At 42.8% G+C, this 19,600-nt stretch overlaps 2 protein-coding genes across 2 annotated transcripts; both read right to left on the bottom strand.

Moving 5' to 3' along the window:
- Nucleotides 1-7,034: 7,034 nt before the first annotated feature.
- On the bottom strand, nucleotides 7,035-8,696 carry LOC136783029 (piggyBac transposable element-derived protein 4-like). Its single transcript, XM_066742823.1, has one exon. It carries the CDS (start codon nucleotides 8,694-8,696, stop codon nucleotides 7,035-7,037), a length of 1,662 nt encoding a protein of 553 aa, XP_066598920.1.
- A 7,094-nt stretch (nucleotides 8,697-15,790) lies between these two features.
- Nucleotides 15,791-17,977, bottom strand: LOC136783028 (uncharacterized). Its single transcript, XM_066742822.1, has one exon. The coding sequence runs from the start codon at nucleotides 17,975-17,977 to the stop codon at nucleotides 15,791-15,793; it is 2,187 nt and encodes a 728-aa protein (XP_066598919.1).
- Nucleotides 17,978-19,600: the final 1,623 nt, after the last annotated feature.

Raw genomic sequence — 19,600 nt, 5'->3', positions numbered from 1 at the left:
TAAATGTTTTATTCCTAGTTTTACAAAGTTATTGGCTAGGTTTTAGGTTAATAGAGAAAAGTATTATAAGTAGTTGTATATATATAACAATATGTACCAATCCTTCTGCACATCTAATAAAATATTCCGCATTTCAATATGATTACTATTTACAACCATACCACTATATATTCGAGGTTTAATGGCTGAATCGAGCTCTTTGCAAATAAATTCTCCTGCAGTAGTATTGCTACCACGACCGAATTTAATTGAACTTTTGTCCCGTGATACCCGTAGGAGTAAACACTTGATGCGTGCAATTTCAGCAAATTTCTTCTGTTGCGTACCCAGTGGTGTATCCCGATCAGTCTTCCTTAACTCTTGAATATGATTACGACACTCAGGTACCCATGCATTATATTCACATAACGTTTTTAGTAAACTGAACTTCTTCTAAAGACTATTATTCATTTTCACTATATACTTTACGCTACAGATAAAACAATTTTAATGTTTAAAATTAAAAAGCAATAGAAGTGGATAAATGTAGAGAAACAATCTTACATTGAAAAATGAAACGTTAACGAAAATATTTTGACTGAAGATGCATGTTTATATGAATGTGTAGCGAAACAATAATGAAAATACTTACTACAGATGTATGTTTGTATAAACGAATGTAGTGTGTGATATTTGATAATATTACTTTTCATATTATACATACACATTAGGGTGTCCGTTAAAAAGGCATTATTTTTGTTTGTTTGTTAACTATATCTAAGTTGGTGTAGAATAAGATAAAAATGAGGTTTGCAAGAGTCTAGCCGATTGAGGTAGTAATAACTCGTGCCACCGTAGGATTGGAGTTAAAAACGGAATTTCGCATAGAAAAATGATATTTTGTGACTATTTTGCATGTAATTTCTTCATTCTCCAAACATTGCACATGATGATGTAGCTTTAGTTAGTTTAAAATTCTCTGAATATGGATCCATAGTGAAATTTATTTTTTGACTTGTCGCAACCTTTATTTCTCGTGTTAATATTTCTTAAAATAACGATTTACAATAAAAATTCATTATAGCCGTATCTTAAATAATTTCTCCCTCCTTGCCTCAGTATCCCCGCCCTTCTTCGTTCTGACATTTCTGAATATGATAAGATTATGTAAATATCTTTTTGAATTTTTTGTAACATGCGTTTCATGGGTTAATGATGTTAAAAAACATTGAGTTATCATGACAAATCCTTTTATTCCTGTATCTTCTAGAATCTCTCTCTGTTTCTCTCTTTCTCTTTCTATTACTTCGAAATGATTAGTTTTTAAGTTAAAAGGAGAGGTTTTAACCTCTTCCTTAAGAATATTGTTGTGGTTCAATCGCTGATTCACGACAAACTTGAAATTCTTTTGTATAATAAGATTTATTGAGATTTGTTTACAATGTTTCTTCTTTATACAAGTTGATAACCAGAGCTATGAGCTAGTTAATAGTGTATTTAAGAGGGAAAGGATTGCCTAGAGAAGTCTAAGAGGCAGGAGGACTGGAGGTCCCAAAAGATTCGACTGGTTCCTCTTAGCTGTAGACTCGAACTGAACTTTGGGGCTGCACGTTTGGGGCTCTTACCCTCAAAGTGCAGCGTCAAACATTACCTTATATGGTAACATTTGCGGGTCCCAATGGTCAAATGCGTCATTGTTCTAGAACATTCGACTGCCGTCGAAGTGCATTTGCCAAGTGTCGGGACTTAGCCTTGGCGACAGTGTGAACGAGCTGCGTCTGGCGCTTCGTATTACACTCAGGAATTTGTCGCTATTATAGTCCAAGAAACAGGGAACGGCTCAATGTTAAATATGCAAAAATTAATACCTGGAAAAAAAAAATATGGTTGTATAGGGAATAAAAAATAAAGGTGAGTTTCGATTTCGAGCAACTCGATCCTGAAAGTCGAACTTAACCTAAAAAATCGGCAAAGTTGCAAAAACCTGTTTTTTACAAATAACTCGAAAACTATGGCTCTAATCGTAAAAAGTTAAATCAGAAAGTTGTAGATATTGAATAAATCTATAAATTTTGTTTAATAATAATTATTGCTATCTTTAATACTTCTCGAGTTATATTGCAAAAACCTCTAAAAATCGGGTACTCTAGATCTCGTTAACTATCAGACTTATACACTTGTTATTTTGCATAAATATAGCCTATGACATGCTGAAAAAGTGTTTTTTTTTTAATTAAAAATTGTTATAATTTTTCGAGATACATCGATTTTTCGGAAAAAAGATGCTTTCGGAAATTGGTTCCTCTTCATCGTAGGGTAGTCGTAGAGAATCGATTGCGGGCTAATTTTTTCCCTTAAGAGTTGTACTTTCATGCTATTAAACAATTACAACGAATTTTTGCATTTTGAGTGCTAAAAAAAATGTTTAAACAAATTGTACATTTTTTTTGCAAGTTTTTTTTACATAACTTGATCAATTTTTAATTAATAAAATTGACTATTGTAGAAGTCAATTTCTAACATTTTTTTGCAAATTTAAAAAAAAATCAATTTTCTAGAACCTTCTGGAGCCGAGATAACTTTTTTTTTTCGAAATAATCTAGAAGGCTTAATAAACAATTTACAGAAGCGCGCTTTAAGGATGTTGATGTTAAATAGTTATATTTTCAATAAAAAAATATTAAAATACGCTTGCTTGATTTTAAGGCTTAGAAATTAATGAGCTAAGTAAAGCGTGCGAGCGCGGAGCGCGGCAGCTGAAGCGGGCGGCGGAGTGGGGAGAGTTCCGCGCGCTCGAACAGAAAACTGATTTAGCGCAGTTCGAAACGGATCGCGCTCATAAAAACATTAATATCTCGGCTTCTAACACTCGTACAAAAATCCTTTTGTACTTAATTTGGGGTAGCTCGGCGAGACAAATAAGAATACTCTATTTATTTTTGTCTTTGTAGTTAAACAAACCCGGAATCATTTAATTTTCTCATTAATTATAGTAAATTACCGTGATATTGAAGCCGCAGGATTGTTATACAATAAGTGACATAAAAACCAAAAATATACTTCATAGTAATTTATCTTTAATGTGTACAAAGTATATCTTAGAATTAATAACAAATATTTGAACAGCGGGCTATTGGGTGGTGTGTAAATAATTAATAAAAATATACGTCATCGCATTGAATTCTTTATTTACAGATATACAATATTCTATGGTTTCTTGATACGTTTCTTTGCTTTGATAATGCTGGAATTACATTAAATGATATCGTTTCCTCACTACCTGGCGGTAAATATCTCGGCGCGTTTTTTTTTTAATGAAATGTAAAAACTTGATGAATTAAAAAACTTTAAATTCATTACTATAAATTACTATGAAGTATATTTTTGGTTTTTATGTCACTTATTGTATAACAATTTTGCGGCTTCAATATCACGGTAATTTACTATAATTAATGAGAAAATTAAATGATTCCGGGTTTGTTTAACTTCAAAGACAAAAATAAATAGCGTATTCTTATTTGTCTCGCCGAGCTACCCCAAATTAAGTACAAAAAGATTTTTGTACGAGTGTTAGAAGCCGAGATATTAATGTTTTTATGAGCGCGATCCGTTTTGAACGCGCTAAATCAGTTTTCTGTTCGAGCGCGCGGAACTCTCCCCACTCCGCCGCCCGCTTCAGATGCCGCGCTCCGCGCTCGCACGCTTTCCTTAGCTCATTAATTTCTAAGCCTTAAAATCAAGCAAGCGTATTTTAGTATTTTTTTATTGAAAATATAACTATTTAACATCAACATCCTTAAAGCGCGCTTCTGTAAATTGTTTATTAAGCCTTCTAGATTTTTTCGAAAAAAAAAAGTTATCTCGGCTCCAGAAGGTTCTAGAAAATTGATTTTTTTTAAAATTTGCAAAAAAATGTTAGAAATTGATTTCTACAATAGTCAATTTTATTAATTAAAAATTGATCAAGTTATGTAAACAAAACTTGCAAAAAAAATGTACAATTTGTTTAAACATTTTTTTTAGCACTCAAAATGCAAAAATTCGTTGTAATTGTTCAATAGTATGAAAGTACAACTCTTAAGAAAAAAAATTAGCCCGCAATCGATTCTCTACGACTACCCTACGATGAAGAGGAACCAATTTCCGAGAGCATCTTTTTTCCGAAAAATCGAAGTATCTCGAAAAATAATAACAATTTTTAATTAAAAAAAAAAATACTTTTTCAGCATGTCATAGGCTATATTTATGCAAAATAACAAGTGTATAAGTCTGATAGTTAACGAGATCTAGAGTACCCGATTTTTAGTGGTTTTTGCAATATAACTCGAAAAGTATTAAAGATAGCAATAATTATTATAAACAAAATTTATAGATTTATTCAATATCTACAACTTTCTGATTTAACTTTTAACGATTAGAGCCATAGTTTTCGAGTTATTTGTAAAAAACAGGTTTTTGCAACTTTGCCGATTTTTTAGGTTAAGTTCGACTTTCAGGATCGAGTTGCTCGAAATAGAAACTTACCTTTATTTTTTATTCCCTATACAACCATATTTTTTTTTTCCAGGTATTAATTTTTGCACGCACTTGTCTCTATTTCCTGGACTATTAGGAGTATTTCTCTTTTACAATGAGGCTATTGGTATTTTAGTATAACTATGATAGATTTAGATTTATTAATTATGTCTTCAAATGATAATAATATTAATAATATTAATTATATAATGCTTATTGTAGCAATGAGTTATGTATGTTTATTCTATGTACATAACAATATATTGAATGAATTTTTAATTTCTCTAAATTTAAATATTTTTGTTAATGAACTCTTATGTATATTTAGATAGAATTTTTGGTAATATTAATATATTATACAAGAAGATATATTAATATTACCAAAAATTATATCTAAATATACATAAGAGTTCATTAACAAAAATCTTTAAATTTAGAGAAATTAAAAATTCATTCAATATATTCTTAAGGTGGAGGTTAAAACCTCTACTTTTAACTTAAAAACTAATCATTTCGAAGTAATAGAAAGAGAAAGAGAGAAACAGTTAGAGATTCTAGAAAATACAGGAATAAAAGGATTTGTCACGATAAATCAATGTTTTTAACAGCATTAACCCATGAAACGTGTGTTACAAAAATTCAAAAAAATATTTGCATAATCTTATCATATTCAGAAATATTACAGAACGAAGAAGGGGGGGGGATACCGAGGCAAAGAAAGAGAAGTTATGCAAGATAGGGCTATAATGAATTTTTATTGCAAATCGTTATTTTAAGAAACATTAACACGAAAAATAAATGTTGTAACAAGTCAAAAAATTAATTTCACTATGGATCCATATTCAGAGACGCTTAAACTAACTAAATCTACATCATCGTGTGCAATGTTTGAAGAATGAAGAAATTACATGCAAAATAGTCACAAAATATCATTTTTCTATGCGAAATTCCGTTTTAAATCCAATCCTACGGTGGCACGAGTTATTACTACCAAAATCGGCTAGACTCTTGCAAACCTCATTTTTACCTGATTCTACATCAAGTTAGATATAGCTGACAAACAAACAAAAATAATGCCTTTTTAACGGACACCCTAATACACATACACAAATTTTCAATCAATATAATTATAATTGAACAGATTTGATGTAGGAATATGTTGAAATAAGGTGAACGTATTTTTTAAAATTATATCATTTTATTTTTTACATTTCTTATAATTACAATTCTCATAGACATTGAAAAATAAGAGATGTGTATTTGATAATAATAAATAAATAACATAGAGGTTTATACTATCGAAACGTATGTTATGTAGAAATTAAAATCATTGCTATATGGTTGGCCAACCACCAATATAACAACGCTACAACACATAGTTCAAATATTAGCGCGCCTATGGAATAGTGTCGGCTTGGATCGTATTGATCACGTGATTCGAGATCGGTCGAACTCGTCTCGAGACCTCTACCACAGAAAAAAAGCACGACACTACTCGTTACTAAACCATAGAGCGAATAAGATATTCAATAACTGATCACGCAAATAATACCTTTTTATATTGGATTATATAATAAAAAAAGGATTAATGAAAGTGAGAATGTAGTGATTTGCATTTATTGTCGAGATAAATTTTAACGACAAAACATTGGTGCCTCCTGTGAGGTGGACGTATTCAGGCTTCAGAAGAAAATACTACGCAAACGAAATAATTACAAGAATCTAGGAAAGACAGACAATATCAGAAAGGTGAGCCAGTAGGTCGTTCGATATTATTTATTTAATTGCCTTCAACCATGTCAAGCCGAATTAAGTTCATTCTTCAAAAACGCGCTACCCTAAAGTCGTAAATAACAAATATAACAAATATATTAGAAAAAGAGGAAACTAATCCGGTAGTGTTAAAATTAAGATTAGCGAGGCTTACTACACAGTTTCACGCGTATTAAGAGTTTCATGACGAAATAGTGATTCTGGAACCAGAAGAAAATTATCAAACCGAATTTGATAGTATACAAGAGCGTTTCTATAATTTGGCAAGCAAGATAGAAGAATCATTAACCAAAAATGCCAATAATAATTCAGATTTTTGCAGCATTACGTCGAATCAAAACAATGAATATACGCCGCCGATAAAAAAACGTCGTATTAAATTACCAGAAGCCCCATTGCCTACTTTTGATGGGAAGTACGAAAATTGGCTTTCGTTCAAAATGTCTTTTAAAAATATGATAGATTCTCAAACCGATCTGTCTGAACTTGATAAATTCCATTATCTCAATGCAGCATTAACCCCTTAACCTACAATGACGGGCATAGCCCGCGTACGATGGTTGGGCCAAACCCGAATTTTACGGGCATAGCCCGCGTACGGTGATTGGGCCAGAAGTAAATATTACGGGCATAGCCCGCGTACGGTGATCGGGCCCGATGTAAATATTACGTGGAATATTTGATACGCATTTACAGTCTGATGTAATAATTGTGGTAGGCGCAAGTATTACAAAATATTTATTTATACAAAACTCCAAAATACAAAATTAGTAATCTGTAACGGTATGATATCTTTCGAAGCATTCTGGTACATGTAACGGAACTTTACACTTTTTACACTCCCACGTTGTTTCTTTCCGTTTTTTATTTTTGTGACAAACTGTACAACGTTTTGACGGTCTTAATTTAGAGGGTGTTGGATCAATGTGCTTTGGAAAATGAGCCCATTCCTTCGCGCAAAGTCTGTCTGGCGCATCTCCGGAAGATAATACGCCTCGTTCTTTATAAATCGGTTTTGGCATTTTCTTCAGTAGAGATTCGGCTATGTTGATCTTATAATCGACATAACATTGTTTCTTTCCATCATTCAGTTTTTTCCATAAGATGTAAGAATTAAACAGGCCAATATCAAAGAGATAAAAAAAAATTTTGTTGTATCCTTTCAAGTATTTCCTCATTATTGGAAAACATGCTAATATTTGATCTTGGAGATCAATTCCATTCATTCCCTTGTTGTACTCTGTAATACAGTTTGGCTTTAGAGTGCGTTTGGATCCTTGCGAAGTCATTTCGGCTGTTTCATGTTTTGTCGACATCATATAAACATCTCGCTTGTCTCTCCATTTCAGTGCGAGTACTCGGTTGCAGCTTCTTATTACGTACTCCCCCCTTTTTAATTTTACACTGCACAAATCTTTTGGCATATTCTTCCTATTGGAACGTACTGTGCCAATTACATTTGTTTTGTATTTATGTGATAATATCATAAATAATTTTGGGGAAGAATACCAACTGTCTATGTACAAAGTGAGACCCCTATGCAACACTGACTCAGAAAGCTCTTTCACAACACTTTCTGAAGCGCTATCTTTACAGTTTATTTTATCGTTGCCGGTATATATTTTAAATTCGTAACAATATCCGGAATCGGACTCACATAATTTATAAAATTTTACGCCAAACCTTGCCCTTTTGAATGGGTTGAATTGCTTATAAGATAAACGCCCCCTGAATTTCATAAGAGATTCATCAATAGAAATGTCTTTTTTCATTATATACAGTTCTTTAAATTTTTGGTTCAAAAAATTAATCACAGGTCTAACTTTCTTCAATTTATCTGTATTGGCAACAAGATTATTGTTTGAAAAATGCAAGAACCTTGTAATTTGTAGATATCTCTTCAAAGGCATTGATTTTCTAAATATAGGTGTTTCGATAACAGCCCTCTTCGACCAATTCATTTGGATTCTTGGTTTCTTTATCTGTGCCATTATTATCGTCAATGCAAAATATCTTTTAATTTCGGTAGAGTCTACAGGAAACCAGGTTTCGTCAATTTTTCGTCTTGTATGTGGATTTTCTCGTAGTTGATTTGCATACTGATTTGTTTCAGTCACAATATTGTTCCAAAATATATCATCAAATGTTAGATTAAATGTATCAAATTCTCCTCTACTTCCTCCTAATTGACATAAGGCTGCCTCGCTTATGCCAGGAGTCATTGTATAGTCCCAGATTTTTGGACTATTTCTTCTTTCGTTCCAAACCCAGGACTCTGGTAGTTGATCGTCATCGGATGTATCATCAACAATTATTCGCCTATACTTTCTTCGAAATTTACATATTTCGTCACTACTGTCACTTTCATTAGCAAAATTAATAGCACAATTCTCACTATCTTCATCACAAAATCTTTTTCTAGAGAACATCTTGTGGGTTTGCTTCTCTAGAATTTATGAACGTAAATTTCGACGTGCGAATGCGATCAAGAACGACTGGAAACTAATTACGATACGAAGAGATGATAGAAATACATCACGAGTCTTGTCTGTGCTATCTACAAACCGCGACCGCTCTACCACGGGCGATGTCCGTCATGTTTACAATTGCCCGGATCGGCGTGTACCCAAGTCGTGCGAACGTCCCGAACGCTGCGCGAACTTGTATACAATTTCGGCCCAACATCTTCGAATCTAAATCGTAGGTTAAGGGGTTAATAGGCGATGCAGCTTTAAAAATCAAAATAGTATCAGCCGATTCATTTAGTTACGTTAAAGCATGGGAATTATTGGAAGGGGCATACGAAGTGAAACGCATACTAATCTCGAGACATCTATCCATGATTTTGAATACGCCAAGTATAGAGAAAGAAACTTCCGACAATATTACGTAATTGGCAGATTCAATTCAACAGCATCTCGCGGCATTAAATGCGTTAGGGATTCAAATTAGTCAGGAAATAATCGTACAGATTATGGAAGAAAAATTACCTAGAAATATTGTGGAAAAATGGGAAGAGAGTTTGACGAGGGACGAATTCCCCAAATTAGAACAAATGATAGAATTTTTGTACAAAGTAGGAGTTAGCATATCGATAAGGGAAAGGAAAGATCTTAAGGAAAATGAAAAATCAAAAGCAGATTCGTCAGTCAAAAGGAAGAAACATTACTCTCAGAATCAAGCGTTTATGGCAGTTTCAACACGTAACTGTTGTGACGCTACTGTCTATCCCAAGGGATGGTGTAGGCGGGGAGGGAGGAGTGATTCCCCCCACCGCTTGCGTTCGCGTCCCAATAGGCGACTTCCTATAAGACCCGGGCGCCTTCGATGTAATTATTTAATAATTCCCGAATATTTATTGGTACAGAGGGGGTTCTAACCCTCGTACGCGAATATAGGGGTGGGGTGCTAATACACTAACTCGCTAATTTCGATTGAACTCTCTTTATTATAAAATCGGTACTTAATACAATACCCGATCCTTCGCACGTGGTATAACGGTGTTACGCGAGGTCCTAAATGTGGGCGCGGCCTAAGTCGTGCGAACGCGGCTGAAGCCCCGATGACGTAGTAGTTAGCCCCGCGCTCGAGCCACTAGTTGGCGTTCGCGGCGGTCCCGCCGAGTCGCGCGGTACTCGCGCGCCTCCGGCGGATTCGTAGGCTAACCACGACGCGACGTTACGCGGATGGGTCCCTATCCCCGCGCGTGCGCGTCACCCGACGGTTATTCGCACTGATTCCGTTCCCGCGTACTCAAACACAACAACGACCCGGATTGTTTACGTCGAGGACTCTAAGTCACTAGTCGTCACGGGGATTATACTAAGTCCGCGGCCTTGAAGCTAATTACGGGAACGTTCCCGTCAACGGTCAACTCACAACTAATCGATGCAATCGCGAACACTTTTACTAATTCGCGCCTGTACACAATAAGATGCTCGTTACCGGTCCGACGGAATGACCACTCCGCTAGGTTGCCCGCTTACCCGTGACAGGTGAGCAGGGCCAGCGGTTCCCTATACAACCGGTCGGTGCTACGAGCCCTAAAGCCCTAGCACACCCCGGGACGTCACTGGACTTTATTACAAAACGAATAATCACCCAAATGTCCGCTTACGATAGGTAGGCTCTCTTCTCTCTTTCTCTCGCTCTCTCTCGCTCTCTCGGTCTCTCTCTCTTTCTCTCCTTCTCTCGCTCTCGCCCTTGGTGGCTGGCCCGAAGGGCTGGGGGTGTCCCGTCGTCCGATATGGGTTCGCGGCTCCCTGGCAGTCGCTGCACCTCTCCTCTTTTCCAGGCTCTGTGTGGCGGCTGTCGTTGGGGTCGCACTTTTGTCGGCGGCGGGGCGCTTCTAGGCACTATGTGTCACCTTTGACTTCTAAACTACGTGTGTCGGGGCAGTCCGCGGGAGCAGGTCAGGCCCTGCGCCTGTCCCGCCGCTGCCCCACTACACCCATCGCGCGGCACTAGGGAGCCGACAAGTTATCGATCCTAGATCAATACTTATCGGTTGATGACTCCCTAGTTCGTGCGCGACCCGCCTATCTAGCGCTTGAGATTAGCAAAGCGCTAGATGGCAGCTATAGTAACGTTGCGAGAACGCAACGTTACAACTCCCCCCTCGTTAGGACCAACTTGGGGGTTGGTCAACTTCCTCCCGGTTGAAGTCGACCCTGGGGTGTTCCTATCTCCATCTAATTCCTCCTGGTGCGCGCAATCCTACAATACTACAATAATAAAAAAAATAACGCTCGCTTCACACACACATCCATTTATTACAAAAAAAACAATTCGGCCTACATATAATATATAAAAAAATAAAAAAAAAATTCTCTGGCTCGAAGAAAAAAGAAATATATAAAAAAAATAAAGTAAAAAAAAAAGAAGACTCTATACAAAACAAAACTTAAACACTAGACGCGGACACGGACATTAATTTAACTGGAGGAGCTCCTCCTCCATCGCCTCCTCCCTCCTTTTCCTCTCCAGCTCCCATTCCGCCTTCTCCTTCCTCCACGCCCTCATCTCTTCCTCCCTCTTCTTCTCCTTCTGCTCCTTCTCCTTCGTCTCCTTTCTCCTTTTCTCCCTCTCCTCCTTCTTTCGTTGCTCGACGGCAACGCAGATGCGTTGTCGTCGAGCCTCGTCCTCTTCCTCCTCCTTCTTTTTTCTCTCCTCCGCCCGCCTCCTTTGCTGGGCCCTTCCCTGGCCCTTCCGGCCACCCCGTCTGCCCCTATGCGCCTTTTTCTTAGGCTTGGGTACAGCCAGTCCGACTCCCGTCGCTGGTGGCCGAGAGGCCCCCTGCGCGGGAGGACGAGTGTCCGAACGGATGCGGGAGTAGCCCGCTCCCCGCCGGAGCATCTCGTTCTCCCGACGCAGACGGCTCATCTCCGCCTCCCAGCCGGCGGGCTGCGGACCGGTGTACCCAGAGGCCTGGGCTGCGGGGTAGGCCGGAGGGTAGGGGGTACCCCGCTCGGGATAGCGGGGCGGAGGGAGAGGGTACCCCGGCTGGTGGTGGTGGGAGGGTGGCGGGTAGGCGGTGGGTGGGCCCACTGCTGGTAGGGGGCCCGGCAGGGGAATCCCCTGAAGCCAGCAGTGGGTCACCACCTGCTGCAGGTACGGATCCATCTTCTGGAACAGGAGGAGGCATCCGTCATCTCTCCGCAAAAAAAAATAAAAAATCACGCGACACACACGTTCATCCATTCACACACACAAGTCCGCACTCAGGTTCGCGAGGGTTAGGTTGGGTCTCGACGTGGGCGCAGGCGTGCCGTCCACGTAGACGGGGCGGAATCCGACGAATCGCTCACGATCGACATTTTCCGTTTTCCCGGAGTCCCTTTCCGTTTACCGGTCGGTTTTGGGGAAGGTGCAGGGTCGTCGTCCCCTTCCCCCGCAACGGTTTCCTCACCCGGTTCATCGACGTCCGGAACGCAAAACGACGCGACAAACGGTTTTAGATCCGAAACGTGGACCTTCGGATTACTACGGCCTTGATTTTCTAGCTCGTAGACGACCGGCGATATTACGCGAACTACTTTAAACGGTCCCTCGTACGATGGTGCTAGCTTCGCAGCAAAATTATCAGCAGATGACGATAATGGTCTGCCGCGCCGCCATACCACGTCTCCTACCTGATACCTGATATCGCGCCGGCCACGATTGTAATAGCGGGCTTGACGAGCACTCGCTTTTTCTATTTCTACCTGCACGATATCATGAATCAAAGGAAGACATTTTAGTCGCGCCACCCAATTTTCGGGGTCGCTCCTAAGTATCGTACGAGAACCCTCAATCTCTCGCCGTAGATTCGGAGTAATTACTGGGTCTCGACCGAGGTTAAGTAACGCGGGAGATACTCCAGTCGACGAATGCATCGCGGAATTAATCGCGAAACGGAATTCTGCAAGATGAACGTCCCAGTCTCGGTGGTCGCTCTCTACGAATATCCTAATCATCGTTTTAATTACCCGATTCACGCGTTCTACCGGGTTAGCTTGCGCGTGATACGGCGGAATAGTAAATTGCCTAATCTGATGCTCATTTAGAAATTTGGTCACTTCCTTATTTACGAACTCGGTACCGTTATCGCAAAGAAATATTTCCGGTGATCCCCAACGGTAAATAACCAGCTCGCTAAAAGCTTTCAAGATGCTTTTGGCGTCAGCTGTGCGGATCGCTCGCATTTCCACGTAACGACTGAAGTTGTCGAGGAAGACTACTACGTAACGCTGTTGGGCCTTACTCGGTGGAAAGGGGCCCACTATGTCTCCCGCAACCACAGTCCATGGTCGCTCCACTACCCGAGTTCCCATAAGTCCTACAGGGGCAAGCTGTACAGCTTTATGTTGCTGACAGACTTTGCACCCGCGGACGAATGCTACGGCGTCTTTGAAAACTCCCGGCCAATAGTAATCTTTACAGATTCTAGCGTGAGTTTTCTGAACGCCAGCATGTCCTGCGAAAGTGTTATTGTGAGCTTCCTGTAGGGCTAAAAGTCGAGCCTCTCGCGGGAGGACTAACTTCCACGCATCATAATCGCGACCTATCGATTCGAGTATCACGTCCGGCCGATGGCAATACAGCCGGTTTCCCTCAACTTTCCAGTCTGGGTAAGCCCGCGGTCGTTGAATTACTTTTCCGCGTCGTGCTGTATACCACGGGTCGCTCTCGAAGTCGATACGCGACTGTGTGACCAAATTTTCGCTCGAATTTTCGCTAATTTCTTCGTTAACCGCGGAGACGCATTCATTTTCGGTGCCTACTGGGAGGGCGCGTGATAATGCATCGGGTACGTGATGCAATGCGCCTTTACGATGAACCACATCGAACGAATGATGTTGTAATTCGAGGGCCCATCGACCTAATCTCCCGACTGGATCTTTCAAGTTGTGTAGCCAACGCAAACTACTGTGATCCGTGACAACCGTAAAATGATAGCCTTCTAAATACGGTCTTAGTTTGCGAATTGCCCACACGACAGCGAGACACTCCTTCTCGGTCGTCGTGTAATTCCGCTCCTCTTTGGATAGTACTCGATTAGCGAATACAATCGGATGCTCTTCAGTTCCGTGTCGCTGAGTTAATACTGCTCCTATTGCATAGTCGCTAGCATCTGTCTGTACTTGGAAAGGTCTCGAAAAATCGGGCCTTGCCAAGACCGGGGCCGAGCACAGCGCTTCCTTCAATCGCTCAAAGGAAGTCTGTTGCTCTTGATCCCAATGCCAGCGCACGCCTTTATGCAATAACAAGACGAGTGGAATTTTGTCCTTCGACAGGTTGGGTAAGAAGCGTGCATACCAACCAACCATCCCTAGGAATCGGCGTAGTGTTTTTAAGTCTTTTGGCGGCGGATAATTCATTAATGGCGCGGTTCGCTCGGGATCTGGGGCTAAACCATTACGATTTATCAGATACCCAAGGAACCGCACCTCCGACCTGCAAAATTTACTTTTCTCGCGATTGATTTCTAGACCCGCGAATCGAATAATATTCAACACACGCTCTAACCATCCTAGGTGTTCCGCGAACGTGTTCGTTACGATTATTATATCGTCCAGATAGACAAACACGTATGGATCGAATTCAGGCGGGATTAATTGGTCCATCATTCGCTGGAACGTCGCAGGGGCATTCGTAAGACCGTACGGCATACGCCTAAATTGGAAGAGTCCTTTTCCGGGTACTATAAACGCTGTAATTTCCCGACTCTCGTCTCCTAGCGGTATTTGGAAGTACGCTTGACTTAAATCTAACGTCGAAATGTATCTCGCGTGGCGGAGTTTATCGAGAATGCTATCGATATGCGGAATCGGGTACGCGTCTTTGCGCGTTACCTCATTCACGCGTCGAAAATCTATGCAAAATCGATATTTCCCGCCCGGTTTTGGTACTATAACCGGACAGCTGGCCCACGCGCTCGTGGAGGGTTCGATAATCCCTTCACCCAATAATTTATCGACCTCTTCGTGCGCTACTTTATAGATCACCGGCGACACTCTCCTTGCCGCTTGGCGGATTGGAGCCTGACCCTGGACATCTATATGATGTTTGACCAGGGTAGTCGCCGGGACTGGTCCAACTATCTCGGGGAAGTTATCACTTAGAAACTTCTCTAGTACCACGTTTTGCTCGCTAGTCATTTCAGCGATAGCAAAACATGAAGATACGTGTGTCTCATTTGAGCTTGCCGCGTTTATTTTCGCGAATCTCAAATTTACTCGGTCGCGCGTTTGCCATAAATCGCGCGAAGTATCAATTATAACTCCGAATAATCGGAGAAAATCCATACCGAGGACACAGTCGTAGTCTAAAACCGGTACCACGCGGAAATACATTACTTTCTTTGTTTTTCCTAACTCTAATTCTAGCGCAATAACCCCTATTACTCGTGTTTCCGTACCATCGGCAGTACGCATTACTCTATCTTGCGACCTGTCAATCTTCGCTTGGATTCTTTCCAGCGTTCGATGTCCGAGGTACGATCGCGATGCTCCCGTATCTATTAGTGCAGGAAAAATTTGTCCAAATAATTCTAGCTGCAAATAATAGCGGCCATCGGTATTCGGTTGATTAGGGAACACATCACTCCGAACACAGCGACGAGTTCGGATTGTGATGTTCCCTTTCCCCCCTACCTGGCCAAGAGTCGCGGTGCGCTCCTTGGACAATAATTCGTCCAAAGCACACAAATGATCGGATAAACTACTCGGTTCCGTTTCATTTATCGAATCTTCAGGGTTACTTTCTAGTGAAGGTCGTCTTCCTACTTCTGAGGTAAAACTACAAACGCTCTCTTCACTAGAATCTTCAGCGCTAAAGTCCGGTCGCGTCGAATTAGGCTCATCTTCTGACTCCGAGGTCGAAGGGTCCCGCAAATCTTTTTGTTCGCTTTCCGACGCGTAATATTCGTAATCCGTGCTACTCACCGATGAGTCCCTCCATGATTCGGGGTCAGTAAATCGTACTGTCATACCCGATTTACGAAGATTATCAGCCGGGCCCGCGCGAGCTTCCTCCGCGAGCCCTACTGTCCGTTTCCCGGATTTCTCGCATTCCCGTATACATTATTCAATAGGCTCTGACCTATTGTCGACGCGGACGTTGTTGGTGGCCACTGCGCTTGATTATAAGACAGCGCGGGAGTGGTCACCGTTTGCGGTGGCATCGGCGCCTGCATCCCGGCGGCCTGTTGGGCCCACCAGGGTGCAGGCGCAATCGCGGCTTGAGTCGGCTCACGCGAAGGACACTCTCTCGCGTAGTGTCCTCTTCCTCCACAACGATGGCATATCGCTGCGTCGCGGAATTGACCCCCACGATCCTGATATCGCGACTGACCCGCTACATGTCCTCCCGGCGCTCGTGAGGAGGAGGTTGGTCTTCTCTGACCTTGTCTTGGAGCTGCAGCGATAGCACCTAGCTCGTCCGACGAATTGCTACGGTGTCCGCTATGGCTTGAGCTCCCTTTCCTACTCCCTTTGTCAGAATATCTTCGGGACGATCTCCCAGACGATTTCTTAGGAGATTCCCGCGAACTATCTGACCCCGAGCTAGAGTCGCTGGTCGATCCAGACGAGCGTCGTTTGGATTTACCGCGTTTTCCTCTCCTTGAACGCGACTTTTTCTTTTTCGGCTTCTCCTCGTCCGATTTCTTCGCGTTCTTGCCGGTTACGTCGCTTTTTGTCTGTTTTTCGGGCTGTTTTTCGCTTTTCTCGGAAACTGCAGAGAGAGCTTCACGATTTTTACGCGACGATTTATCCTCTTCGCGCGTTTTCGTAGCTCCAGGCGGTGGTTTAAACGCCTTGTCTATCTCCGCGTTCTTCTCTATTTCCCGACCTATTTCGCGCAAACCCGTGAATGAATCAAAATCCCTACGAAACATTCTACGGCGGTAATTGGGACGTAGGTTTCGATAAACCAGGTCCAATTGAACCGAGACGGAAGGGGTCGGCCTAATTTCTTTTAGAATCGACCGAATACGCACCAAATACGCCTTGATCGATTCGCCCTCTCTTTGTGTCTGTTGTCGCGCCTTCTCCCATTTCGCGTCGTTATCCTCCTCATCCCCGAATTGGCTGAGGAAGGCCTCGCGGAAGTCACGCCATGTTGAGCAGGAGCTGCCTTCGACCTTAAACCAGGCTTTGGCTTCCCCGCTCAACACGACGGGGAGGGTTTCCCTGATCTCGCTAAACGTTAGGTCGGAAACATTGCGGCAATGTTCTAAGTTCTCTATAAAGTCTTCGGCGTCGTCAGCATCGTGATTCTTAAACCGAATACCCCATTTCCGGAAAGCATCTATTACCCGTGTTCCTCTCCGGCTGGAGTATCGTGAGCTAGACTCGCTCGATCTTTCCGAACTCGATGATCTATTTCGCGATCGGTATTCAGAGGGTTGTCGACGGCGACTAGTCGCACCCCGGCTTGTTCCCGGCGAATCTCTACTAATTTCGCGGGGTTGAGGCATCTCCGGTGCCCTTTCGACCGGTGCAAACCCTTGCGCTCCTGCCGACTGATACGCAATTACTAATTGCACGATGCTAGCTAGTAGTTCGGGCGGAACCGCTCCTAATGCGGAATTTCCCACTCCTACCGGCGCATTTCGTTCCCTCGAATACTCCGGGTTCGCTGGGGTTCGGTTGGGTGGTTCCGAAGACCGCTCGTCAAGATCACGCCTTCGGAAGCCCGACCTGTCTGAATCTGATTCAAACGTAACCCCTCGTTTCGGTTTCGGCGTTAGTTTGCGATTTTTATCAATACATGTCAAATTCGAGTCGCTACTCTCTTCTGACATGTTTATCTGTCGCGAAGTTTCCCCTCCCCGAGGGGTCTCAAACAATTCACGAAGCGCATCTTCCGATTGCCGACTTAATTTCGGGTTCGTTTTCGGTGTCGCTAATTCGTCCTCGTTGGTTTTTATCGCCGAAGGTGTTGGAAACGGCTGAGGTGGGACGGCGGGGTGGAATGGTTCCAATTCATCCACCCGCGGATTCCACTGAGCTGCTTCCGGTCCGAAACTCTCACGTAACCTATGACGCACAAATCGATCGCGTAGTTGATCTTCCGAGCTATCGCGTGTATTTAGCTCCGCGTCCGTCAGCGCCATGATTAATTTACTACGCGGCATATTTTTCGCGTACCGTCGTAATTCGTTACGTTCCGTTAATATTTCACGATCGCGTACTGACATTCCACTCGATTTGTCGGAATCCGACATAATTCTCTATTTCCGCAAAAAAAACAAAAAAAAATTCTATCCGCGGTAGGGGTGCGAGAAAAAAAAATTTTCCGCTACTCGACCTACAAAAAAAATTGTTCTCAATTCCCAAAAAAAAAATCTTACTCTCGCCAAAAACTATTCTCAAATCTAAAAAAAAATTAGCACTCTACCACGCGTACGAGACCTCACTCCGTGGGCCCCACGTTGGGCGCCAAATTGTGACGCTACTGTCTATCCCAAGGGATGGTGTAGGCGGGGAGGGAGGAGTGATTCCCCCCACCGCTTGCGTTCGCGTCCCAATAGGCGACTTCCTATAAGACCCGGGCGCCTTCGATGTAATTATTTAATAATTCCCGAATATTTATTGGTACAGAGGGGGTTTTAACCCTCGTACGCGAATATAGGGGTGGGGTGCTAATACACTAACTCGCTAATTTCGATTGAACTCTCTTTATTATAAAATCGGTACTTAATACAATACCCGATCCTTCGCACGTGGTATAACGGTGTTACGCGAGGTCCTAAATGTGGGCGCGGCCTAAGTCGTGCGAACGCGGCTGAAGCCCCGATGACGTAGTAGTTAGCCCCGCGCTCGAGCCACTAGTTGGCGTTCGCGGCGGTCCCGCCGAGTCGCGCGGTACTCGCGCGCCTCCGGCGGATTCGTAGGCTAACCACGACGCGACGTTACGCGGATGGGTCCCTATCCCCGCGCGTGCGCGTCACCCGACGGTTATTCGCACTGATTCCGTTCCCGCGTACTCAAACACAACAACGACCCGGATTGTTTACGTCGAGGACTCTAAGGTCACTAGTCCTCACGGGGATTATACTAAGTCCGCGGCCTTGAGGCTAATTACGGGAACGTTCCCGTCAACGGTCAACTCACAACTAATCGATGCAATCGCGAACACTTTTACTAATTCGCGCCTGTACACAATAAGATGCTCGTTACCGGTCCGACGGAATGACCACTCCGCTAGGTTGCCCGCTTACCCGTGACAGGTGAGCAGGGCCAGCGGTTCCCTATACAACCGGTCGGTGCTACGAGCCCTAAAGCCCTAGCACACCCCGGGACGTCACTGGACTTTATTACAAAACGAATAATCACCCAAATGTCCGCTTACGATAGGTAGGCTCTCTTCTCTCTTTCTCTCGCTCTCTCTCGCTCTCTCGGTCTCTCTCTCTTTCTCTCCTTCTCTCGCTCTCGCCCTTGGTGGCTGGCCCGAAGGGCTGGGGGTGTCCCGTCGTCCGATATGGGTTCGCGGCTCCCTGGCAGTCGCTGCACCTCTCCTCTTTTCCAGGCTCTGTGTGGCGGCTGTCGTTGGGGTCGCACTTTTGTCGGCGGCGGGGCGCTTCTAGGCACTATGTGTCACCTTTGACTTCTAAACTACGTGTGTCGGGGCAGTCCGCGGGAGCAAGTCAGGCCCTGCGCCTGTCCCGCCGCTGCCCCACTACACCCATCGCGCGGCACTAGGGAGCCGACAAGTTATCGATCCTAGATCAATACTTATCGGTTGATGACTCCCTAGTTCGTGCGCGACCCGCCTATCTAGCGCTTGAGATTAGCAAAGCGCTAGATGGCAGCTATAGTAACGTTGCGAGAACGCAACGTTACACTGT

The sequence above is a fragment of the Prorops nasuta genome, unplaced genomic scaffold (assembly GCF_024137725.1).
Source record: "Prorops nasuta isolate Cenicafe-Biocafe unplaced genomic scaffold, Cenicafe_Pnas_1.2 PNAS00031, whole genome shotgun sequence".
Classification (NCBI taxonomy): Eukaryota; Metazoa; Arthropoda; class Insecta; order Hymenoptera; family Bethylidae; genus Prorops; species Prorops nasuta.
The sequence above is the reverse complement of the archived record's forward strand: the minus strand, read 5'-3'. Positions and strand labels throughout refer to the sequence as shown.

Coding starts and splice junctions, on each gene's coding strand:
- LOC136783029 (XM_066742823.1), bottom strand. CDS start 8,696: ATGTTCTCTAGAAAAAGATTTTGTGATGAAGATAGTGAGAATTGTGCT.
- LOC136783028 (XM_066742822.1), bottom strand. CDS start 17,977: ATGTCGGATTCCGACAAATCGAGTGGAATGTCAGTACGCGATCGTGAA.